The sequence below is a fragment of the Pezoporus wallicus genome, unplaced genomic scaffold (genome assembly GCF_028554395.1).
Source record: "Pezoporus wallicus isolate ANWC-B61680 ecotype Strahan unplaced genomic scaffold, APGP_CSIRO_Pwel_v1 contig_4722, whole genome shotgun sequence".
Taxonomy (NCBI): domain Eukaryota; kingdom Metazoa; phylum Chordata; class Aves; order Psittaciformes; family Psittacidae; genus Pezoporus; species Pezoporus wallicus.
The window spans coordinates 7,020,048-7,042,173 of NW_026641840.1; the positions used below are offsets into that span (position 1 = coordinate 7,020,048).

At 40.2% G+C, this 22,126-nt stretch overlaps 1 protein-coding gene across 1 annotated transcript in view; it reads left to right on the top strand.

Moving 5' to 3' along the window:
* The window catches only part of NELL2 (neural EGFL like 2), a 154,413-nt gene that overhangs the window by 17,226 nt on the left and 115,061 nt on the right, over nt 1–22,126 (top strand). The window contains exons 3-5 of the mRNA XM_057425527.1: nt 4,805–4,955; nt 18,745–18,918; nt 19,021–19,117. Of these exons, the coding sequence (XP_057281510.1) occupies nt 4,805–4,955; nt 18,745–18,918; nt 19,021–19,117 (422 nt within the window). The remainder of the gene's footprint in view (nt 1–4,804; nt 4,956–18,744; nt 18,919–19,020; nt 19,118–22,126) is intronic.

Sequence of the window (22,126 nt, forward strand, 5' to 3'; positions counted from 1 at the left end):
CTGCTTCTGGGTTGGCATTGCTTGCTGCCCCTAGGCTGGGAGCAGCTTAGCCCAAGTTGACTATTTAAATAAAAGAACATTATAAAGTAAACAGTCTCTTGTTGCTGTTTGTAGGCTGTGTGAACTCCCTAGTTAAGGAAAAGGCCAGTCAAAAATTTTAGTATGGGGAGGTGATGCGGTGTGAATGTATGCTTGTGACACTGATCCCAACAGGTGTAGGAAAATGAAACGGAATCAAGGTAGCCTTATTATATTTTTAAGACCCTTTTTAGCCTGTAGCCCTTCTTTTTCTCACAAACCACTAAAATTTAATTTGGGTAGTTCAGGAAACCTACGGTCAGATGCAGAATTGATTTATGGATGCTGCTATTAAAAGCTGATTATGTGCACACGAAACAAACCCTGAAGCTCAATTAATTAGTATGCCTCCTTCAGAGACTGTTCTGCAGGAGTTTGTTTTACAATTCAGTTCATACAGTGTATGTTTAGCTTTAGATGCATTTCAGAAACTCAAGAACACACCCTTTGCTAAGACAAGTTATCCATTCCATTTAGTAGAATCATAGAATCATAGAACAGTTAGGGGTGGAAAGGACCTTAAGATTATCTAGTTCCAACCCCCCTGCCATGGGCAGGGACACCTCACACTAAACCATCTCACCCAAGGCCTCGTCCAACCTGGTTTTGAGCACTGCCAGGGATGAAGTATTCACAACCTCCCTGGGCAACCCATTCCAGTGCCTAACCACCCTCACAGTAAAGAATTTCCTCCTTATATCCAATCTAAACTTCCCCTGTTTAAGTTTTAACCCATTACCCCTTGTCCTATCACTACAATCCCTAATGAAGAGTCGCTCCCCAGCATCCCTATAGGCCCCCTTCAGAGACTGGGAGGCTGCTATGAGGTCTCCACGCAGCCTTCTCTTCTCTAGGCTGAACAGCCCCAACTTTCTCAGCCTAACTTCTTATGGGAGGTGCTCCAGTCCCCTGAACATCCTCGTGGCCCTTCTCTGGACTTGTTCCAACAGTTCCATGTCCTTTTTATGTTGAGGACACCAGAACTGCACACAATACTCCAGGTGAGGTCTCACAAGAGCCGAGTAGAGGGGCAGGATCACCTCCTTCGACCTGCTGGTCACGCTCCTTTCGATGCAGCCCAGGATACGGTTGGCTTTCTGAGCTGCGAGCGCACACTGAAGCCGGCTCATGTTCATTTTCTCATCCGCCAACACCCCCAAGTCCTTCCCTGCAGGGCTGCTCTGAATCTCTTCTCTGCCCAACCTGTAACGGTTTTTATTATGAACTGGAAAACATCTGTAATGAATGGCTTGTCCTAAACCCATATTTGCATGTAGTCTTTGCTCTGTGTGATTTAGTAAGGTAGTGCTGCTGCACATAGGAGTCTTCCTGCTTACCTCCAGGAAGTTCATGGCTGCTTCCAACACCTTTTTTGGGGGGCAGGTGGGGTGTCTGGGCTAGTTAAAGCTGGATTAGGTTGCCTCATATGGCCTCTCATATGTTTTCATGAGTGCAATTACCACCATAAGGATGAGGAGAAGCAATTAAAGGCTGGTGATAGAACAAAGGGTAGAACCACCTCTTTTTGCAGCATTTTTAGGCTGTGGAGTGAGTCCTTTTGAAAGTTAGACTTACTGTTTTGGTTACAGCACAGTAATTATCATCTCATGAGCATGAGTGATGTGAAAATATCTTCACTTGACACCTTCAGGGAACACTTGCATTTCTTAGGTGTTTGCTGCAAAGCTCTGACTGCAGATTGTCCCTGAGGGGAGAAGATGTCCTAGTTATGAGGGCTGTTGTAGGCACAGGGTAGAGACAACCACGAAGTTTGTCCTCTGAATGGCTGAGTTCCTGCAGGTCCTATGGTCAGTGGGTTTCTTCATGGAGTTTTCAGATTGCTTTGAAATGTTAGATCTTAAAAGACTTGGTTTTCTGTGCCTGTTGCCTGCTGATCCACCTCATAACAAGATGTTGCAGCCGAAGGTCGACCAGCACTTACATTTGTCTGTATCCTTGTAAATTGTTATCATTGCCAACCATGGCATGAATTAATTCTCTCTTCCTTGAGCCTCTTTCCCTCAGTTTGTTGTATTCTTTTTTTCAGTACTTTTGCTAAATTGAATATCTCAGCCCAGCCTCATGTGTTACCATGTGAGGGTTATTCCTTCCATAGGCATTTCCATGCTATAAACTTCAACCTGAACAATGAGCGCAATGTGCTTTGAGTTTGTATTTTTTTGTTTCTTTTGTTGTCACTTTGAACTTCATTCTTCTATAAAGATGGAGTGTTAACACTGTGGATTTGTGTGTTGTGGTGTGGTCAAACCAAACACATACAATGTTCTAGGAAAGTAAATGCAATACACAGGTATCATGGCTAGAGACAAATTTCTCTTTCAAGCTAATAGTTCTCTCCTTATTTTTGCCTCTAATATGAAAAGATTTATGCCTTTGGTTTTGTGTATTAGAAATGTTCACAGTATAACATTTTTATGTAACTGTTGAAAAACACAAATTTTTATCTGAGATATACCAGTTTGATTTTGCAAGCTATTATGGAAGAAGTCCAGTTCCAGTAAAGTGCTTTCCTCTGGTCTTAAAATGATTACTAGAAACCAAATGTCAAGAACAAGCCTGAATCGGTATTTATTGAGCACAGCTGGTGGTCTGTCAAGCACCTACCACTGGTGTTCAAAGGCAATTGGAATGAAGGATTTGCAGTGTTGCCTTAGTGTAAAAAGAATGGATCTAATAGATCAAGGACCCTTCAGTCGTCTTTCTTTAAGAAATCCACCTGGTGCCTGCCCTGAGCAAATCGTGTTGGTGCTTCATCAGAGTAGTAGTAATTCAAAAGGCTGTGTAGCTTTTTGGTGCAGCAAGTATGAACTGACTTATTTGCAGTACCAAACTGGAATGGCCATGTGTTTAGGCAGTTTAATGCTCTAGAAGTAATGTGACAATAATCTTTATATATAGGCTTCCAGCATGATCTAATCAGATCTCGATGCTATTGTCTATACACAAGAAGACAGTCTAAGGCCATGAAGAATAATTATAGGGTTAATATAATTATAAGATAATTATATTATATATCTCCTAATATAAGATAATTATATTAGGAGAAGATTTTATAGGTAAAAGGATGGAAAACTCTCATCCTACCATGTCACAGGGGTGACATGAGTAAATCTCAAAAAAGATTCCTCTCTTGAGGGTGGAGAGGCAACTCCGTTTCCCCTGCCAGCACCACTGGAGCAGTGAGGACTGGGAGGGCTCTGGAGAGCTCCACATGATAGCAAGGGTTTGTTTCCTTGCTAAAGAGCAGGGCATCTGTAGTGCAGTGTTTGCATCCCAATAGTTCCAGTTAGAAAAAAGTGCATGTAGGAGGGGGAGATAGATAATTATGTGTAACTGGAACTGGCCTTGTGTAATGTTAGGGGTGTATATACTTTCTTTCATCAGTTACTAATGAGAATATCATAGGTGTTTGATATAATTTTCATCAAAAATGACTTGAGTTCAGCCTGGTGTGACAGTGTGCAGGAGCTTGGTTAGGACTTCAGGGTTGCACAGGTTGTTTAGTTTCTTCAATGCATATTAAAAGATATTCCTGGTCCATGAACCACAATAACTGTTTGCTGTTAATGCAGAGTAGCGTCTTCACAGGTAGAGCTTAAAGACTAAACCTGTTTTTAAGAACTGTGGTGTAAGCATACTTGAGAGCTCAGCATTCATCACTGCCAAAAGAAAATCACCTTATGGAGAACCTATTGCAGTTAGCTCTCTACTGCTGTTGCTGTTCTTGAATTAGTGTCCCTGAGTTAGAGCAGGGTGGTCAAATTGCAATGACAAGAAGCTTGTGGATTCATTTAGCTCCTACACAGTTGATTACACATGCTAATGAATTGATTTTGTGCATTAAAAATATATATTATTTTTTTTTCTAGTATAATGTACTGTAGAAAACCTTGGGAATTGTTTTTTTAACATTTGACATCTTATTTTGTAAATTCTCTCTCTAGAGGGCTTAAGGCTGGGTCTTTTTATTTTCTATGCATGTTCTGTGCAAATTCAGCAGAAACGTTGCTTCACGTCTTGGTTGTGTGTGGGGTTTTATAAGCAAAATCTTAATTGTGTGCGTGTAATTACTCTAACAAATGTTCATGACATCCTGTGCAAGAAGCAGCAGCAACATGCTGCACAACTGGAGTGTATAGTGATTAATTAGCAACAATGTATTTTTAATGATGGTGAGGTTTTAAGTAAATTTATAACTATTACTTAAAGCCGAATAAATTGAGTCACCCAAGAGATGCTGCTCTTTTTAATTCTATTTTTTTTCCTAATTAACTGTGCACAGCTATTAAGCATAACATTTTTGTAGAAGTCATTAAGAAGTTGCCCAGGTCATGCTTCACAGCTTAAGTTCATACCCAGTGTTGTCACTCAGTCTACATTTTGGACGAGATATTAAAGGTACCATCTGGCCATCCACGGAGAAAGTAGAAGGGTTACGACCCTGTGTTAAAAACAAAACAACCCATCCATACCCAGCATAGAATTTTCTAGGTGTCCTAGAAAATGTGTTCTCTTCCACTGAAATGGATCCCATTGATCGTACAAGCTGGTGCTTAAAATATCTTGGTCCCTGCTTTTTCCTGTCTGTTCAGTTGAGCTCCTCAGAAGCGCCTTGTTATTTTGTAAGCTCTCTGAGTTGGGGATGTAAAGTAAAACAAGATTTTATATGAGTGTTTTTTCTGTTTCTTTTGTTTTTTCCCCCCAGATACTTCAAGAAGTGTCAAGGCATCTCCAGAAACAGCTGAAATCTTTTTTCAGAAGTTAAGAAATAAATATGAATTCACAATCCTGGTGACCTTAAAACAAGCCCATTTGAATTCAGGAGTTATTCTCTCTATTCATCATTTAGATCACAGGTAAGTAATGCTACCTGTATGCTAGTTAATGAAGGAATGTATATTAACACAGTCAAAAATTGAGCATATATTAGAGCAAAATTGTTGTGTAATAGGTCATTTGAAAATATTTATAGTAGGCATATTGTGCAGATTCATGAAAATTCACAAGTCCAAATCAGTGAAGGGATAGTGGAACAGCTGTTCACTTTAAATGTCTCTTGCAACTGAGGGCATGAAAAGCCAGTTCTCTCTTGTTATTCATAAGCATAAGGACCAGATGCTCAGCTGGTGTAAAACTGTCATATCAATACAGCTATGCTGATTCACAAAGCCTGGCCCAGTACATCCACCTCTTCACCAGTTGGTATTTAACACTGCAAGCAGTGTAAAAAAAGGCAAAAAATCCTAAATTTCTGGGCTTACACCTCCCATGAATGGCAGAGCACTTTATTCAAAATGTTGTCAAAAGCTAAAGTGAATAACATGGAGCATTTGAGGATTATCCCTTTGATAGGATAACAACTGCTAGAGAAATAAGATACTCTTTATGTGTCTGTCTGTAACAGCTATTAAAGATAACTGCCCTATGATTCTGTGACAGAATAAAAAGGGGGTTTAAAATGTGCACTTTCTAAGCAGGCATTAGCATGAGCAACAGATGACCTCTGCTTGAGACTCGTAGTCCTTTTTATTTCCCTATGTACAGTCCAATAATTCTTGATGATGGTCTCAATACAACATAGCAAAAAAGAAACAAAAGGTGAAGACAGATGTTCAAGCAAAGCAAAATGGCTGTTTTTCACATGACTGTACAAGTTGTCATTAGCAGCATAGTGACAATTAATTTGTGCTGGAAGATGCTCCAATTCTACTTTATTTTCTGTTTCCCAGAGGCCCCATCTTCTGCAATTTACCTATTTAAAAAAAGCAAACAGCACAAAACAGGCAAAAAAGAAGAAGAGAAAAGGGGAAACATTCCCAAGGATCATTATATGCCCACTTTGTAAAAACATCTTTAAGTGTTGCAAGGGGGTAGTTGAATGTCTGTTGGATGGTGTTTGCAGGTGTTATACCATAGAACCACCATGGGGCTTTTCTGTTAACTGTTACCTAATTCTCATCTGCAGGAGTGAGCAATTTGCAAGGGATAGAATTTGGCAGCTGTGATTAAGTTTCAAACTCAGACTGTATCACCCTGTGTACACCCTATGTAAAAGTTTATTCTGTCTCAAATGAGAGGGAAGGTCTGCAGAGACCTGTGCCCTGGCAAAGCCTATTCCTGCATTTGAAGGATGAACATAGATTAGTTGGGCTATTGCAACTATATTTGAAATACCAAAATTAGAGATGAAAACTTCATGTGCCAAAATAGCTGCAGAGGTTCGGCAAATAGGTCACCAATGTGAAACTCTCAGACTTTGGAGAAGAGAATATCCATAGGCTTTTGAAGGGATGCAGTGTTAGCTAGAAAACCTTTCCTGGCCCCCAGAATGGAATATAGAAAGAGACATGATATAGAAGATCACAAAAATGTCTAGTGTATAACTGGGAAAAACTCAGTAGACATCAAGTTGGAGGGTGGTGAGCTGGGAGAAAACACTTGCTGCTTAATGATCATGAAGAGTGATAAAATTACAAAAAATAATGTGTAATGAACTTTCATTGTAGGGTTGCAGAAGAATTTGAGATATTGTTTGGGAAAGTAATTCCTGATGTGAGTAAAGCTGGGCAAGTAGACCCACTATTGGTCTTCCACAAACAAGAATGCATTAAATTGATTCTATCCAGCAGCAGCAAAGAAAAGACAAGGCTAGAACAGTGCCTGGTGTCCAGGTCAAGTGGCCAAACAAACATAATGCTGCTTATATAATTTGGATCTGGTCCATCCATGTCATCTGTCTATGCCCATATATAATACGGTTGTAAAAGGGAGACAAATAGGACTCTGAAAACCCCATTATTTTATATTGGTATATTCTTAGGGATGGGTGATTAGATTTTTTTAACAATATGTTGATAACATTGATACTTTTTCAAGAAATTTCTGTCATACCTTAAATATTTGCAGGTTTTATTGTTACATTTTCACCATCTTTGTTTATCTGCATATTGGAATTTGAACTGTTTAACTGCAAGGGAAAACATTTGTCAGGGTTTATAGCTGAAATCAGAAGGTCTCCATTATGTGTATAGGTATTTTAGCTGTGAATATACAACTGTGGCATTGATGAGTGTTTTTGAGGCCCCTTTTCTTTTAACTGTGGAAACCCTTTGTACTCTAATATTATAATGTTAGAGGTATGAAAAATGAAGCTAGTACCCAGTTCATATCTTGTTGGGAGAAGCCTCCTACCACCACTTTAGCCAATGTGACCTCTTTATCTTACTGTACTCTCTTAAGTAACACCTAGTGTTTGCAATTTTTCTATAGGGATGTATGCTTTATGGTTGTTTTAGGGATCTCCTTGTAAGCCTTTGGGTAATCAAAAAGGAAGAAGAATTCCAGGTGATTTGGGCAAATAGTCGCTCATTAGGTCAGCTTTGGGTGAGGCAGCTAAAGAACAAACTACTTGTGAACATTTCATTGCTTTCTTTGGGGGGAATATTAGGTAACCTATTTAAAAAGAAACTTGAAGAGTTTGTTTTAAAAACGTTAGGCCTATTCTGATCCCTTTACAGTCAGGGAAAAATCTTCATTACCTTCAGCAGGTGTAAAATCAGTCTCAACAAAAGTAAGGCCAGAAAGAACTTGTGGCTATTAAATTAGATGTGCCTTTAAGCTTTTAATGAACACATTCTGGTCTATTCTTTGCCAGGATGTACAGAAGGATGTCTGTGTGCCACAGTAGTGTTTGATCAATTTAATGCTGTTAAAATGAGGGCTGACTTAGGTGTGGATAATACTGGAATTAGTCTAGCGATTCTGAGTCTTCTGTAGTATCTCCTATGTCTTTAATTTTTTTTTATGATGAATGACAATAAAGACAAGAGAATGTAGTTAAAAATAAGCACTAGAATGCCTTACATTAAATAACTGCTTCTTCAGTGCTAGATTTCCATCTTTATGACCTTGCCCACTTCTGATCAAGGACTTGCCTGTAACAGTCCTTTACTTCTTAAACACTTCCCTGTCACAGCAGTCATCATAGTTGGTAGGGGAAAGAGCAATGTCAGGCTGACTCCATTCTTTTGTATCACCTTTAACCTTGTGTATCTCCTCTGATGTCAAAAAGTTGTGCTACTAATATTAACTGCTGCATTATGGGGTAGAATCACACCTGGCTGTAGTCTTTAACTTACAGAAGTCAGTACTAGCTCTGACTTTTCTGAAACAAGGAGTGGTATGGTGTTAAGGAAGGCTGAAGGTGACAGTAACTGAAGGATATAATCAGTTATCACACAAGTGACTTTTCACATGTTTTATTTTACAGAGGTTTCATAACAATTAATGGTTCTGGGGTAAAAATTTGGAGGGTACAAGAAAATCAAAATGTTTATTTAAAAGTGGAAAAAGGTGTGTTCACTTATTCACTGGCTTGGGAAATACATGTTTTTGAAAACAGAATCATAGAATAGAATCGTAGAATAGTTAGGGTTGGAAAGGACCTTAAGATCATCTAGTTCCAAACCCCCTGCCATAGACAGGGACACCTCACACTAAACCATGCTACCCAAGGCTTCATCCAACCTGGCCTTGAACAAAGCCAGGGATGGGGCATTCACAACCTCCCTGGGCAAGCTATTCCAGTGCCTCACCACCTTTACAGTAAAGAACTTCTTCTTTATATCCAATCTAAACTTCCCCTGTTTAAGTTTTAACCCATTACCCTTTGTCCTATCACTGCAGTCCCTAATGAAGAGTCCCTCCCCAGCATCCCTATAGGCCCCCTTCAGATACTGGAAGGCTGCTCTGAGGTCTCCATGCAGCCTTCTCTTCTCCAGGCTGAACAGCCCCAACTTCCTCAGCCTGTCTTCATACAGGAGGTGCTCCAGTCCCCTGATCATCCTTGTGGCCCTTCTCTGGACTTGTTCCAACAGTTCCATGTCCTTTTTATGTTGAGGACACCAGAACTGCACACAATACTCCAGGTGAGGTCTCACAAGAGCAGAGTAGAGGGGCAGGATCACCTCCTTCGACCTGCTGGTCATGCTCCTTTTGATGCAGATAAATCAGAGTAAAAACTCATCTTGTCTTTGAATGGATCTGTGGTGCAAATACACTAATTTACAGCAACTAAGGACATTTCCTAAATTGCAGGTACTTTTTAAATTCTATGGTTCTCTTTAAAACTGTATACTTAAAATACTTTACATGATTCAGAGTTTACTGATTCAATCTGTGTTGTCTAGCTCTCTGGGCTTTTTTTGTTCTCTGTGTGTGTTTGTTTTGTTCTTTTTTGCTGGTTCCCTTGTGGGGAACGTAAAAAATGAATACTTCCACTGAGATATGGTCATGCAACTACTTAAGTCTTTGAGTCTTAGAAGTTGACAGGACTGCTCTCCCAAAGTTTCCCATCTAACATCATATAGTGAAAACTGTCCCCAGGCTATCAGAGAGATGCAGAAGTTCTTCATGGAAACCTGAGGCTTGGGCATTTGCTGAGCCTGAGTTGTTGCTGTCACCACAAAAAGTAGTTCCTGAAAGGATTTTCTGCAGACATAGTAATCTTTTTCTACTCTATTGAATGTTTTCTTTTTTTCCTTTTCCTAGTTGAGTATCAAAGGTGTCTTCCCCTTTTAAGATGAATATGTTTTTCTCTAGTTTTAATATAATCAGATCTATTAAAAATGATCTTAAAATCATAGATTAGTTAGGGTTGGAAAGGATCTTAAGATCATCTAGTTCCAACCCCCTGCCATGGGCAGGGACACGTCACACTAAACCATGTCGCCCAAGGCTCTGTCCAATGTGGCCATGAATCTTAAAGTGAATGAATCTGAAATGATACCTGCTACTATCCCTTTCTAATTTATTCATATTCTTCTTCAGAGATTGCTTTTTTCTGCACTGACTAGAGCAATCAAGGAGTTCGCAGAGTGGTAGTTTTTGGTATACTTTGAGGCGATACTTTCAAGAAAACTCTTGTGGTGTCAGGGAATCCATATTGCACATCGGTAATCCTTCAGATGAGGTTCTACATCTTTCTAGGCAGATTTATGTATGGAATATGTCTGAAAGGCAGAAGTTACAAATGTTCTCTTAGCTTGAGAGCATAGAGTTCCCTGCCTAAAATATATTGTTCTTTACAATTACAAAATAAGTATTTTGAATGATGCCTTAAGTCAAGTGGAAGCATTGTTAAATGCTGTTTGCTGTGCGTTTGCTCTCAGCCTTCAGTTTAAGCTGTATTATCCTCTTCATTTCACGTCTGAATTTGTCTCACTTTTTTCTTTTTGATGGAAGAATCGGCAGAGAGATGATTTTAATCTGCGATGGGGTTGTAATATATGTTAGGTCTCACTATTCCATCGTATATTTTCATTTAATTGGCAACAGTGGAGAGATGTAATAAAAGCTTTTCCTCCCTTTGTGGTTAGATGGCTTTATGCAACTAATGTTATATTCATATCTCTTGAGATCCTGTGTATTAGGGCTCTTAAATGATGAAATCACTGGATTGTAGTTTAACCATTTTTTTTCCTTCAGTTAATGCTCTTTATATCTTGAAACAGAATACTGGAAACAATAGAATATTATGCACAGACATTCCTTACACTTAATTCTATATCTCTACTAATTTACTCAATTTCTGCCTTACTTAGCACTTTCTTTCACAGTTGTTGGTGTCTTGTGGTTGTCTGCTGTCAAATGGACCGCACTGAACAGCACTTTCAGACCTCTTTCAGTATCTAGGAAGAAATTGTCTGGAACAACTTCTTTCTTACTGTCTTGGGTGTACAAGGAGATAAGTTGCCAGAGATGTTTGTTCTGTCACTTGACCATTACATTAAGATAGAGGTGGAATGCCTTTTGGTGTATTAGTGTCTGGCTAGTGTGAAGTGTCCTCTCAGATGCCACAAAATCTGTTGCAAAAGCATTACACTGAGAATAACTTCCAATATTTAACACTTAAGCCAATACTGTTATGTTGGGTTTGTTTGAGGGAAATCTCCCATCAATAACTTGCGGAGCAGAGGTTAGGCAAGAATAACATGGGATTAATTTTCAGAAGTTAAAGGTGTACATGGCTGTTCCCTCTGTCAAAAGTAGCAGTAGCTTATTTCTGCTTTTTAAACCACTCTGTGCTGTTCTTTGATGGAAGAGTGGAGGGTTGTGATTCTGTATTTTGGGTTTTTTTTTGGTAGTATGTCTTAGTTGCTGTTTCTTATTGGTCTGACCATAGTTACGAACCCTCTTAAATTTGTTCATAACTATCAGTTGCTTTCGAGCTGACTTCTTCTAGTGATTTAAAACTTTTCCTATCAGCCTTCTTTTCATGCAGTTTTTGTTTTTCATCAAAGGTGTCAAAAAAAGGAAAAGTAATATTCACTGCTTTTTTAGTGTGTGAGAAGATTCATTCCATGGGACAAAGGATTCTCTATGTAGGTACTGACAGCTTGGCTAGGCTCTTTCTTCTAACCCCAAAAGAGAAAACTTCCTTGTTTCTGTTGGTTCAGGAGATTAACTTCAATCCTTGAGTGTGTGGTTGAATGGAAATATTATACTCAGTTTAATGTTTTGATAATGTTGGGAATCACAGAATGATTAGAGTTGGAAGGGACCTTAAAGATCGTCTGGTTCCAATCCCCCTGCCATGGGCAAGGAAACCTTCCACTAGATCAGGTTGCTCAAAGCCCCATCCAACTTGGCCTTGAACTTTTCCAGGCAACCTGTTCCAGTGTCTCACCTCCCTCACAGTAAAGAACATCTTCCTTATATCTAATCTAAATCCACCTTCTGTCAGTTTAAAGCCATTCCCCCCTGTCCTGTCACTACATGCCTTTCTAAAAAGTCTGTCTCCAGCTTTCTTGTAGGTGCCCTTTCGTTACTGGAAGGCTGCTCAATGGTCTCCCTGGAGCCTTCTCTTTTCCAGGCTGAAAACCTCCAGCTCTCTCAGCCTGTCTTCTCTCAGCCTGTCTTCACGGGAGAGCTGCTTCACCCCTCAGATCATGTTTGTGGTCCTCTGAACTTTCTCCAACAAGTCCACGTCCTTTTTATGTTGGGGACCCCAGAGCTGTATACAGTACTGAGGGTGGGCTCTCACCAGAGCAGAGTAGAGGGGGAGAATCACCTCCCTTGACCTGCTGGTCATGCTCCTTTTGATGCAGCCCAGTACATGGTTGGCAGTGCACGCTGCTGGGCTGTGTTGGGCTTCTCATCAACCAACACTCCCAAGTCCTTCTCCTAAAGGCTGCTCTCAATCCATTCAATGCTCAGCCTGTATTTTGCCTCGACTCACCTGTAGGACCTTACACTTGGCCTTGTTGAACTTCATGAGGTTGGCATTGGCCCACCTCTCAAGCATGTCAGTGTCCTTCTGGATGCTTTCCTTTCCCTCCAGTGTTTTGGCTGCACCACACAGGTTGGTGTCATTGGCAAACTTGCTATATTGCTGACAAAGATGTTGAACAGTAGTGGTTCCAATGCCAGTTCCTTGAGGAACACCGCTTGTCACTGGTTTTCACTTGGACATTGAGCTGTTGGCCACAACTCGAGTGTAACCATCCATCCACTTCCTTTTTCCATCCATCAAATCTATGTCTCTCCAGTTCAGAGATGAGGATGTCATATGGGACAGTGTCAAATGTCTTGCACAAGTCCAGGTAGACGGTGTCAGTTGCTCTTCCTTTGTCCCTCAGTGCTGTCACTCCACCAGACTTGTCAGGCACAATTTTCCCTTAGTTGGCTGTCACCAATCACCTGTTTCTTTAAGTGTTGTTTATAAGGGTTATTATTAAATTGATTGATGCCTTGTCACTATTGCCTGGGGCTTTTTTGCTTCAGTTTAGTTTATGCTTTGTGACCAGAAAAAAAAAAAAAAGGGGGAAAGATTGCCAATGGGAATGTAAATCATTGTAATGCACACACCTTAAAAACCCCTTCCTGTAACTTTGTTATATCAAATGATGCCAGCCTGTCTGCTGATGTAAATCATCGCAGCACCAGCTAATCCAGGGTGATTTGGTCAAGAACTTCTTAGCAAATGGTCTTGTGAGCCTGGATCCTGTAGATTGAATTGAGACTAGTGACAGACCTATGTTGTGCTGTGGCTTCTTTCTGGCTGGAGAGAAGCTGCGATACTGTGCGGTTTTGTGTGGGTGAATGTGCATGGGTGGTGTGTCTCTGCCCTTCTAGTCACCTCCTGCCTGGCTTTTCTCTCCCATGAACATTCCAACATGGAAGGTGTTCCTCGATGCATGTCCCAGCATGGGCTCTGTCTCCCGTGCTTATCAGGAACGCACCTTCCTCCTCCCCACTTGTCCTCCATCCAGTGCAATGAGCAGTGTTGTGCTGGAGCAGAGCTGAAGTGGTTGACCTCTTTTGTGCTGGAAGAAGAGCTCGGTAGCTCTCTGCCTGGGGTGCTTCAGAGGCTTTTTCCTTGCAGTGTTAATCTCTGCTCTGCGTGATTTGGAGAGGGACTTGAACTTGATTCTTTTCCATCTGAGACAAGTGTCCTGAGCAGTGCCATTCTCTCTTCCCCTCCTTGCTCAGTGCAGTAAAAAGCTTTGTTGGCAGTGCCTGGCAGGGGCTAAGCCAGTAAACAAAACAGTGCCCAGACTGCAGCACTGGCCTACTGTTGTCTATTCTACATAATTGCTAGCATCTTCCTTGGCATGCTTTTAGCACCTTTGCAGATGATGTCAGGGCACGGTTTGTGGAGCAGCACAGGCCAGGAACTGTTTCCAACAGGTGACATTTAAAAAACCACCCATTTCAGGGAAAAAGTGGGAGGGAGCACCCATGCGGGTGTGAGTTGAAGTGGAGCACCACTGTTAGTATTTGTCTTCAAGGCCAGGCAGTGGACCTTGCTGGCTTTATTAGAAGAGGCATAGGACTTGATCTCAACTTGCTGAATTCAGGTTGTTCTTGTACCTAGCTTAATCTTTTGGATGGATTACTTCTAAGTAATGGAAGAACCTCATCAAGTTCACCTGGGAGACTGGTTTTTCTGTCCCATTGTACGTGCACTCTGGTTTGATATGGGAAATACCCTCTTCTGATTTCAACCTGTCTTCACTTGAAAGCAGAAGCTGCAAATAGGTAAAAACTGCAGGATTAAAGAGTATTTGAGAGTCTTTCAGCATGCCTTAAGTTTGCTCTCTGTCTCTCATTTTAACAAGCATTTCATCCTGGACCCCATCAGCCTTGCTGCAAGAATGTTTGTTTCTCTCAAAAGGTTTTGTTTTAATGAATGAACATTTTTAACCAAAAATAATGTATGTCAGAAAATTCTGCCTCTAAAACTACTCTGTGAAAGAAAGGGACAGAAACTGAATTGGTGGCTTTCCTGCCCACTCTGCATTTGCAGTAGGTGCTACTAATTTAAGCTGAACAGTAAAGACCATTATTTATCACTCCCTGGCAAAACTGCCAGTCATCTGTTGCCTAGGTAGAGCTCCAGATAGTCAGGGAAAAGGGCAAAGTCAGTGAAGGCCAAGCAGTAATGTAAATGAGAGGTGGGGTTAGGTTTTCACAGGTATGGTGCAGTTGCCACTTAGCATTTAGAATCCATAGGGGAATATTTTGATATTGTATTGTTCTAAGGAATGCACCAAGCAGTAAAAATTCCTAGTTAATGTTTCAGAACACTTAAAGTGTTACTTTTAAACACAAAAAATAAGGCTCATGCTGACAGCCCAGTCGTTGTACCATGGAAAATAGCAAGTAACACATTACTGAATGTGGTAATGTGGTGGCTGTGTTGCGTGAATTGCTTTTACATCTTCATAATCTACACCCAGCAGAACTGCTTACTGCTATTGTAGCCATAGTTTGCAATAAATAGGGTCTACTGAGTAGGATCTGTTTTGATGTTTTATGTAATTATACCTAATGAAAAAGCCAGGACTTTGGTCTTAAAAATCTTCTGATAAAGATTTTTATAAGTAATGGATTTAAGGATTTTATTTTTTTTTCTTCAGTACATACTCCTATACTCCTATTTAATTTTATTGGTTTTTCTTAGTGTAGATCTAAGTGATGAAGAACTCTCTTAACACTATACCTATAAATGTGAGTAGCAGAATTTTAAAGAAAACCCTGTAATAAATTCATAAGCAGCAAACATGGTATCTTGCCTTTAGCTTCTAAAATATTTGTCTACATGCTGTAGATTGAAGTTGAAATTATTAGTTGCCTGGAGTCAGAGTGGGCAGCTGCAGCGTGGGTTTGCTGTGTGAGCAGGGATGCCAAATGAACAAGTGAGCCATCAAAGGCTTGGAGTTACCAACACTGGCTGATAACTGGCTGTTAGCTGCAAGGGCCATACCTTGCTCTTCTCAGATACCTCTACCAGGTACACTAGGACCAGCTGGTGTTTCAACTCCTAATTCTCCAGCTTTTTACTGTACATCCTGACCTGCTGACTCTCAGCTCTTATCCAGCAGTTACCATAGTGCTGGCAGCAGAGAAAACATCTCTGCTTTCTGTCTCTGATTCCTTTGGGGCCCTTGAAACAAATTTCTTCGTAGGAAGATAGGCTCAGACAGTCAGTACATAAGGAGTTTCTGGCTTGCTGATTTCCAAGCAGAGCATCTGATCTTACGGTGGCCTTGGCTTTTACCTTTGCAATGACTGCATGCACAAAGTGATCTACAGAGAGTAACAACCCCTTTTTTCAGGTTGGTATTTTCTTGTCTCTGTGTCACAGATAGTAAACTTAAGCACATATCTCTCTGTGAAGTTAAATCTGTTTGACCCAAAGTATTTGTGTGGGTTTTGGGGGCTTAAAACCAAGTAGGTTTGTATTGATTAAGCAACCACAGAGATCATGGTAAGAGGGGAAGCAGGTTCTCCTGTTGTACTGTGTTTATTTTTATTTTTCACTCTAAGAGCTGTTTGCCTTTTGCAGTGGAAAGAGCGCCTTGGAGCTGTTGGGAGAACCAGCAGAGGCATTAATAATGGGACAACTTTGGCTGCTGCTCTCCCTGCAGTGGGTGGGCTGGGCTGGTGTGGACAAGAAACTACTGATTCAGCTGATGAGGTCCCCCTGAAACTTTTCAGTAATGAGATTTCTTGTTTAGGAGAAGACTGCAATACTCTGCAGTTACTGTTTCCTTTAGGAGCCAAGATCACCCTCTTTTCCTCTCAAAAGATTAGGAATCCTGAGCGTGTATTTTTGTCACTATAAATGAATTTTAAAAATCCAGGTGTGTTTGTTCATGCTTAGCTTACTTTCTCAAAGACTCTTCCAGACCTTTGGAAAGCATGTACCCAAGTGTTACAGCCTCGCAGATGGCACACTAAACCTCACTGCGGGCAGACTTTGCTTTTCTAGCTGTGTCTGTTTGTCACTGCTGAGGCTTGTGCCGTCTTCTGGAACTCACAAGGCTGAGCCAGAGCTGTTTAGGTTCGGGCAGTTAAACAAATTTAGAGAAGTGGAAAAGCAAGCACAATATTTTGTAAAAAAAATGAAGTGAAAAGGCTTCACTTTCACTTCCCTGTGTTTAAATGTCATGGTGTTAGTTCAAGCTGCAGGCACTATTGTGTCACCTGTTCCACTTTTCTAGTTGCATTTAGCTGCCGTCTCCACAGGTTATCAGTAAAACATGAATTATTCTCTTAATCCTCCTAATGGCTATTATTTTGTTTTCCATTTTGATGCGTGTTTCTCTAACAATCATCTCAAGCCTTTGGGAGGTGGATGTATTTGTTAGTTTATCAAATGAAAGAGCAAAGAGTTTTTCTGTGGATCTCGAAACAGTGTGTTAAATAAAGTTAAAACAAAACTCCAAGTGTCCACAGTTTTTGCCTAGCTTCATGTGGGAAGGTTTCCTTGCTTATTGCAGCCTCATCGAAAGTCAGCATCCCCTCTCAGCAGTTCTTAATTCATCACTTTTTTACAGCAATGTCTTCTTTTCATTGCAAAATCCATGTTTCATTCTCGGAGTTTTCATTGTCTTACCTGCACAAGGGGTAACATGAGTGTTCATTTTAAACTTTCTGTACTGACTGTGTGTCTACTGGTGTAGTTTGTAATAGTTACCAGGAGATAAGGTTTCAACATATCCATTGCCTTTCTTCTTCCAAATTGTATTTTCAACTGGTTGGAGACACTTAAAAGTTGCTGGAGGAGTCCAGTTCCATAATGTTCCCTTTCTCTTTTAGGTTGAGAGTGACATTATTTTTATCCTTGAAGGTTGAGTTATGAAGGAGGTTATTAAGCTGACTGATGTCTTGCCAGTATCACCCATTTTTTATTTTCCAGCCAGGCTTTCAATTAGTTTATATTTCTTGCCAGTGCAGAAATTATTTTTAGGCCATGATGAGGTAAATTATCTCAGGTTATAAAATTTATTGCTGACTCTAGTTAAATGCTTTGTTAATACTGGGGACAAAGGAGAAATTGCCCTTTGCCAGTTTTGCAAAAGGATAGTTGGTTTTGTGCTCTTGTTAGGTACGTTCCACTGTGAAATGCCGTGAAGGAAGGAGGGTGTAGTGAGCCCAACGTCATCCTAGGGATGATGATTGTGCAAGATGGTTTGATTCAGTCTCATCTTCGCCCTTAAAAATGGCAATCATTGTAGTGTCTGTTCTTTAATGTAGACAGTGTTAAAGTTAATGGCCTCACCCTAAAACACACGTGCACTCAGATTATAAACCAGTCATGCCTGGTTGTAGATGTAGCAGCAAAAATAGACAAAAATGAGTTGTCTGTTCTCCCAGCTGTGCATCTCCTCACATACTACGTTATTTCCTTGCACTTTAGCTGTAGGTTGCATGTGATTATTAGAAAATCTCAATTTCTGTTTTTCTTTTTTGTTTTAAAAGCTTTTAAAGGGGGAACTTTAAAATGAGAAACTTAGTAATTGGAAGGCAAATGGTTTGGTTTGTCAAGCTTGTTCCCAGAAGAGGTCAGATATGCAAGAGACAGGCATGTCAGACTAAGTACCAACTTTGGTTTTGGGGTGCTTTTTAAATGGATCTGCTGGAATTCCACCAGCAAAGCTTGTTTTTGCAATCTGCAAACCTGGTGTATCGTACAGCTGCAATGCTGTTTTTCTTTACCATGTATATACATATATGTATACATATGTATACATATGTGTGTATGTACATATACACCCTACAAATACATATACTTATTTAACAAAACAAATAAATATACATACAGAAGTTCTGCTGAAGAATTAGCTCTTCTTGATTTTGTATTTCTCTGGAGAAGTTTTATTACAAAAGTGAAAGGAGATGTTAACAGTACATCCAAACCCAAACAAAGCAGTGTTCAGTCTCAGTTCTTGCTTACTTCCTTGGCTGGTAATGGCTAATGATGTTCCTATCGCAAAACTTTTGTTCATTCATGTCTTCAGAGGACCCTCACTGTGCTTCAGGATACGAGGCAATTATTCATAATAGGGTAATTATATTTCCAATCAGATCGTGTTATGGAGAATGGTGTTGCTAGAGGAAAAAAATACTTGGCTTTGAATCTTGTGTACTTACATGAAAGTTGGAACCTGCTATTTTGTGTTGCTGAGAAGGATGCTGTGCATTTCTGAAAAGTATCTACTTTCATCTTTGTATCTCCTCACTTGTCTTTCCCCCTTTTCTAAATAGTTCCTACATGATAATGAGAAGTTGTCTTATGTAAAATGTTGCTGTGCTGATAAGAATGGTTCATGACATGGTGATGCATTTATGGTACAGGTACCTGGAGCTGGAAAGCAGTGGTCATCGAAATGAAATCAGGTTGCATTATCGTTCAGGCAGTCATCGCTCCCACACAGAAGTGTTCCCATACATTTTGGCAGATGATAAATGGCACAGGCTTTCCTTAGCAATCAGTGCCTCTCACTTGATTTTACATGTGGACTGCAATAAGTAAGTTAAATGTTTTATAAGAAGTTTTCACATTTGGAACATTCCAGCTCTGAGCAAATTAAATGATAACAACTTGGGACTATATTTTTCCTTCCTTTTCAGAATTTATGAAAGAGTTGTGGAGAAGCCCTTCATGGACTTACCTTTGGGTACAACCTTTTGGCTGGGACAAAGGAATAATGCACATGGTTATTTTAAGGTATGCATTCCCTGAAAGGAAGAGTGAACTTGAAAATGGTTAAGGGATAGGAGCATATCTCATATGAGGAACAGCTGAGAGAGCTGGGATTGTTCAGCCTAGAGAAGAGAGGGCTCAGGACGGATCTCATCAGTATGTTTAAATACCTGAAAGTGTGTGGGGAATGAAGGTAAGGGATCCACACTCAGTGGTGGCCACTTACAGGCCAAGGAGCAATGGGCAAAAAACTGAAACACCTGAGATTCCATCTGAACTTAAGAAAACAATTCTGCTATGGGGCTGGTTGAAGTAGGACTACAGTGGAAATATTCAAAAGCCATTTGGACAGAGTCCCGAGCAACCTGCTGTGGGTGATCCTGCTGGAGCAGGGAGCTGAAGTAGATGATCTCAGTAGGTGCCTCCCAATCTCAACTATTCTGTGCTTCTGTAATCATAATACAATTTTTAGGGCTATGGTGCGTTGTGTAGCAGCTTATCTGATGCAGTGAGCTGTGTTTCCATCAATAAATAAAGTTGCAGAGCCAGATGTATAGGGCTCAGTGTCACCAAGTGACACAGCCAACTGCAGCCAAATATAAATGGCTGAGTGCAACAGAATTCCAGGAAATAAATGGTCAGATTATTGTCTGTTTCATAGATAAATGCATTTTTTTCTGTGTGTCACAGAACGCTACAGTCTAGGGAAGTCCAATTTAATTTCCTCTGTAGGATTTAGATTTCATCACAGTATCTTCTCTGCTTAGAAATGAATGACTAGCATCAATGATGAAAATGCTTTTTCCCTCAGGAAGAATATTTGTACATGTGTTTTGCTTACTGCTTCTGCTTTAGAGATGTATATATAGCAAGCACCTGGTGTATAGCAAGATTGAGAAAGTGAATGCTATGTTGAAATGGAGTGTAAATTTTGATTCCTCTGAGTCAATTAGGTAGCACACATTGGTCATAGCCGCTGTCTGTCATTTGGCCTGTCTTCTCTGGAGCTGCTTTAACAAATGATGGCATCCCTGTGGATACCTTCCACACTGCAGTCCCATTTTCCTCCCAGTTGGCATCTTTTTACTTGAGCTGCAAAATAGAATCGATGACGTTGATCACAGACACAATCGCTTTTTAAAATATGTCCTGTTAAATGTTTGGTTTTTGTTTGTTTGTTTTTTGTTTTTCCCCAGCGTAAACCACTTTGGTTATGGCTTTCACAGCAAGTTCTGTGCTTTTGTACTAAAATCAGGTTTTGGATGTTGAAATAGAGTTTCCTATACTTACATGCTAATACATATCCTTGTACAGAGGTCCAGTGGGATGCTCAGATTTGGAAACTGGAGCATGACTTTGTTTTTGTTTTTTCAACTCAATGTGTGTTTCCTTTTCTAAGACTAAGAGGATTTCTGCTAAACAAGTTGCAAAATTTTATTTCTGGCTTAAATAAACAGTTGACTCCAAGAATAAAAGCAGAAAATATTAATGCATTATTTAAACCTATCTCAAATCTTTATTCTCCTGTTTTTCTTGTGCTTTCTCAGTTTTTGACTTGTTGATATTCTTCTTTTTGCCATATCATAGTCACTGCAAAGAAGCTCATTAGTTGTAGAAAAAGGAACACTCCAGTGGTGGACTGTATTTTGTTTTTCCTTTCTTCTTTCCTTTCAAGAAAGATAAAATTAAACAAAAATGCACAGAGAATTTTGCCTTGGTTACAAATGTAAACCAGCTTATCAGAAATACAGAAATGGAGAGCTGTTAAAAGAGCTTTGATACAGCCAAAATATACTGTGCTGTGATTTCTCCAGCATAGTACAGTACCAGTGGTCAAACTGTATCTGAAAATGTGACTTCATTGTACAGGGGTTTTATCAGTTTAGGCGATGAGCACTTTCAGTGCTTCTTAGTGTTTTGGAGAGCATGTATTTTTAGGCAGTCACTGTGGGACAGCTCCTACTGGTGTGATTTTGAGAGGGCCCTGTGCTTAGCTATTTTTGAAAATCAGGCTGCTTTGAGCAGATTAAATGGATTGTCCAGAGGTATCAAGGTAGTCAAGATCATTAAGCGCTCTGAAAAAGATTTTATTTGGCTGTATTTGATTTTGACCATTATATTACTGCACTAAACCAATGTGCCGCAGGCATATTCACAAGGATATATTTGTACCTGTTTCACTTTAAGGTCTGAAGTCTGAGAGAGCAGTTCTGCCGATCTGATTTCTGGTACTGTGTAACTTCTCTCAGTACCTGGCATCCAGCAATGGTGTATTAATTTGAAATACTGGGTTCTTTAAGAGCCTTTGCAAAGCCTCTCATGAATTGTCAGGAGGTTCTGGTTTGGGAGCCCAGGTGGGCTTGGTGTCACAGCTCCTTTTTGTTACTTTGGGAGAATAAGAAGGCTCCTGAATTTTTGGTGAGTAGCAGAGCCCAGCTCACATCAAATAGCTGATACATGATGAATAAAGTTTCCCAAATAGTTGGAGAAACTTTACTGGTGGTTAATAGCCAAATTGTTTGAATACTGCCCTGTGTTCAGTGAAGAGTGTTTTAAACTTGAATGGGTTGGACCCTGCCATACCTCTTTTTCATGAAAGTGCCATAACTTGGATTGACATGAGTTGGAACTTGATAACGCTGGGGATGGAAGGGAGAAGAAATAAATACAGTGAGCTTTTTGATGCACTCTTCAAAGAGGTCTTTCCTTCTGACTTGCAGAAAACATACTGTGGGGAGGTCCTGTCATGGAGCTCTGTCTCAGGCATGCCTGTTTTTTTCACAATTGACAAATCACTGCAGCTCCTTGTGCAGCAAGGGGAAGCCTCTGATCGCCCTAGATTGTAGCTGTGTTGTTAAGGGAGAAAGGCAGGCATGGCACTCAAGTATCCTCTTAGTTGCCCTCCAGTGACACCTACTTTTCTCTGTAGGTCACTCAGGTTGCTAAGTCACCCCAGGTCATTCACTTGAAGTGAAAATTCTGCTGTTTTTTTATTGACTTTGCAACTTTCGGAACATCTGTATTGAATGCCAT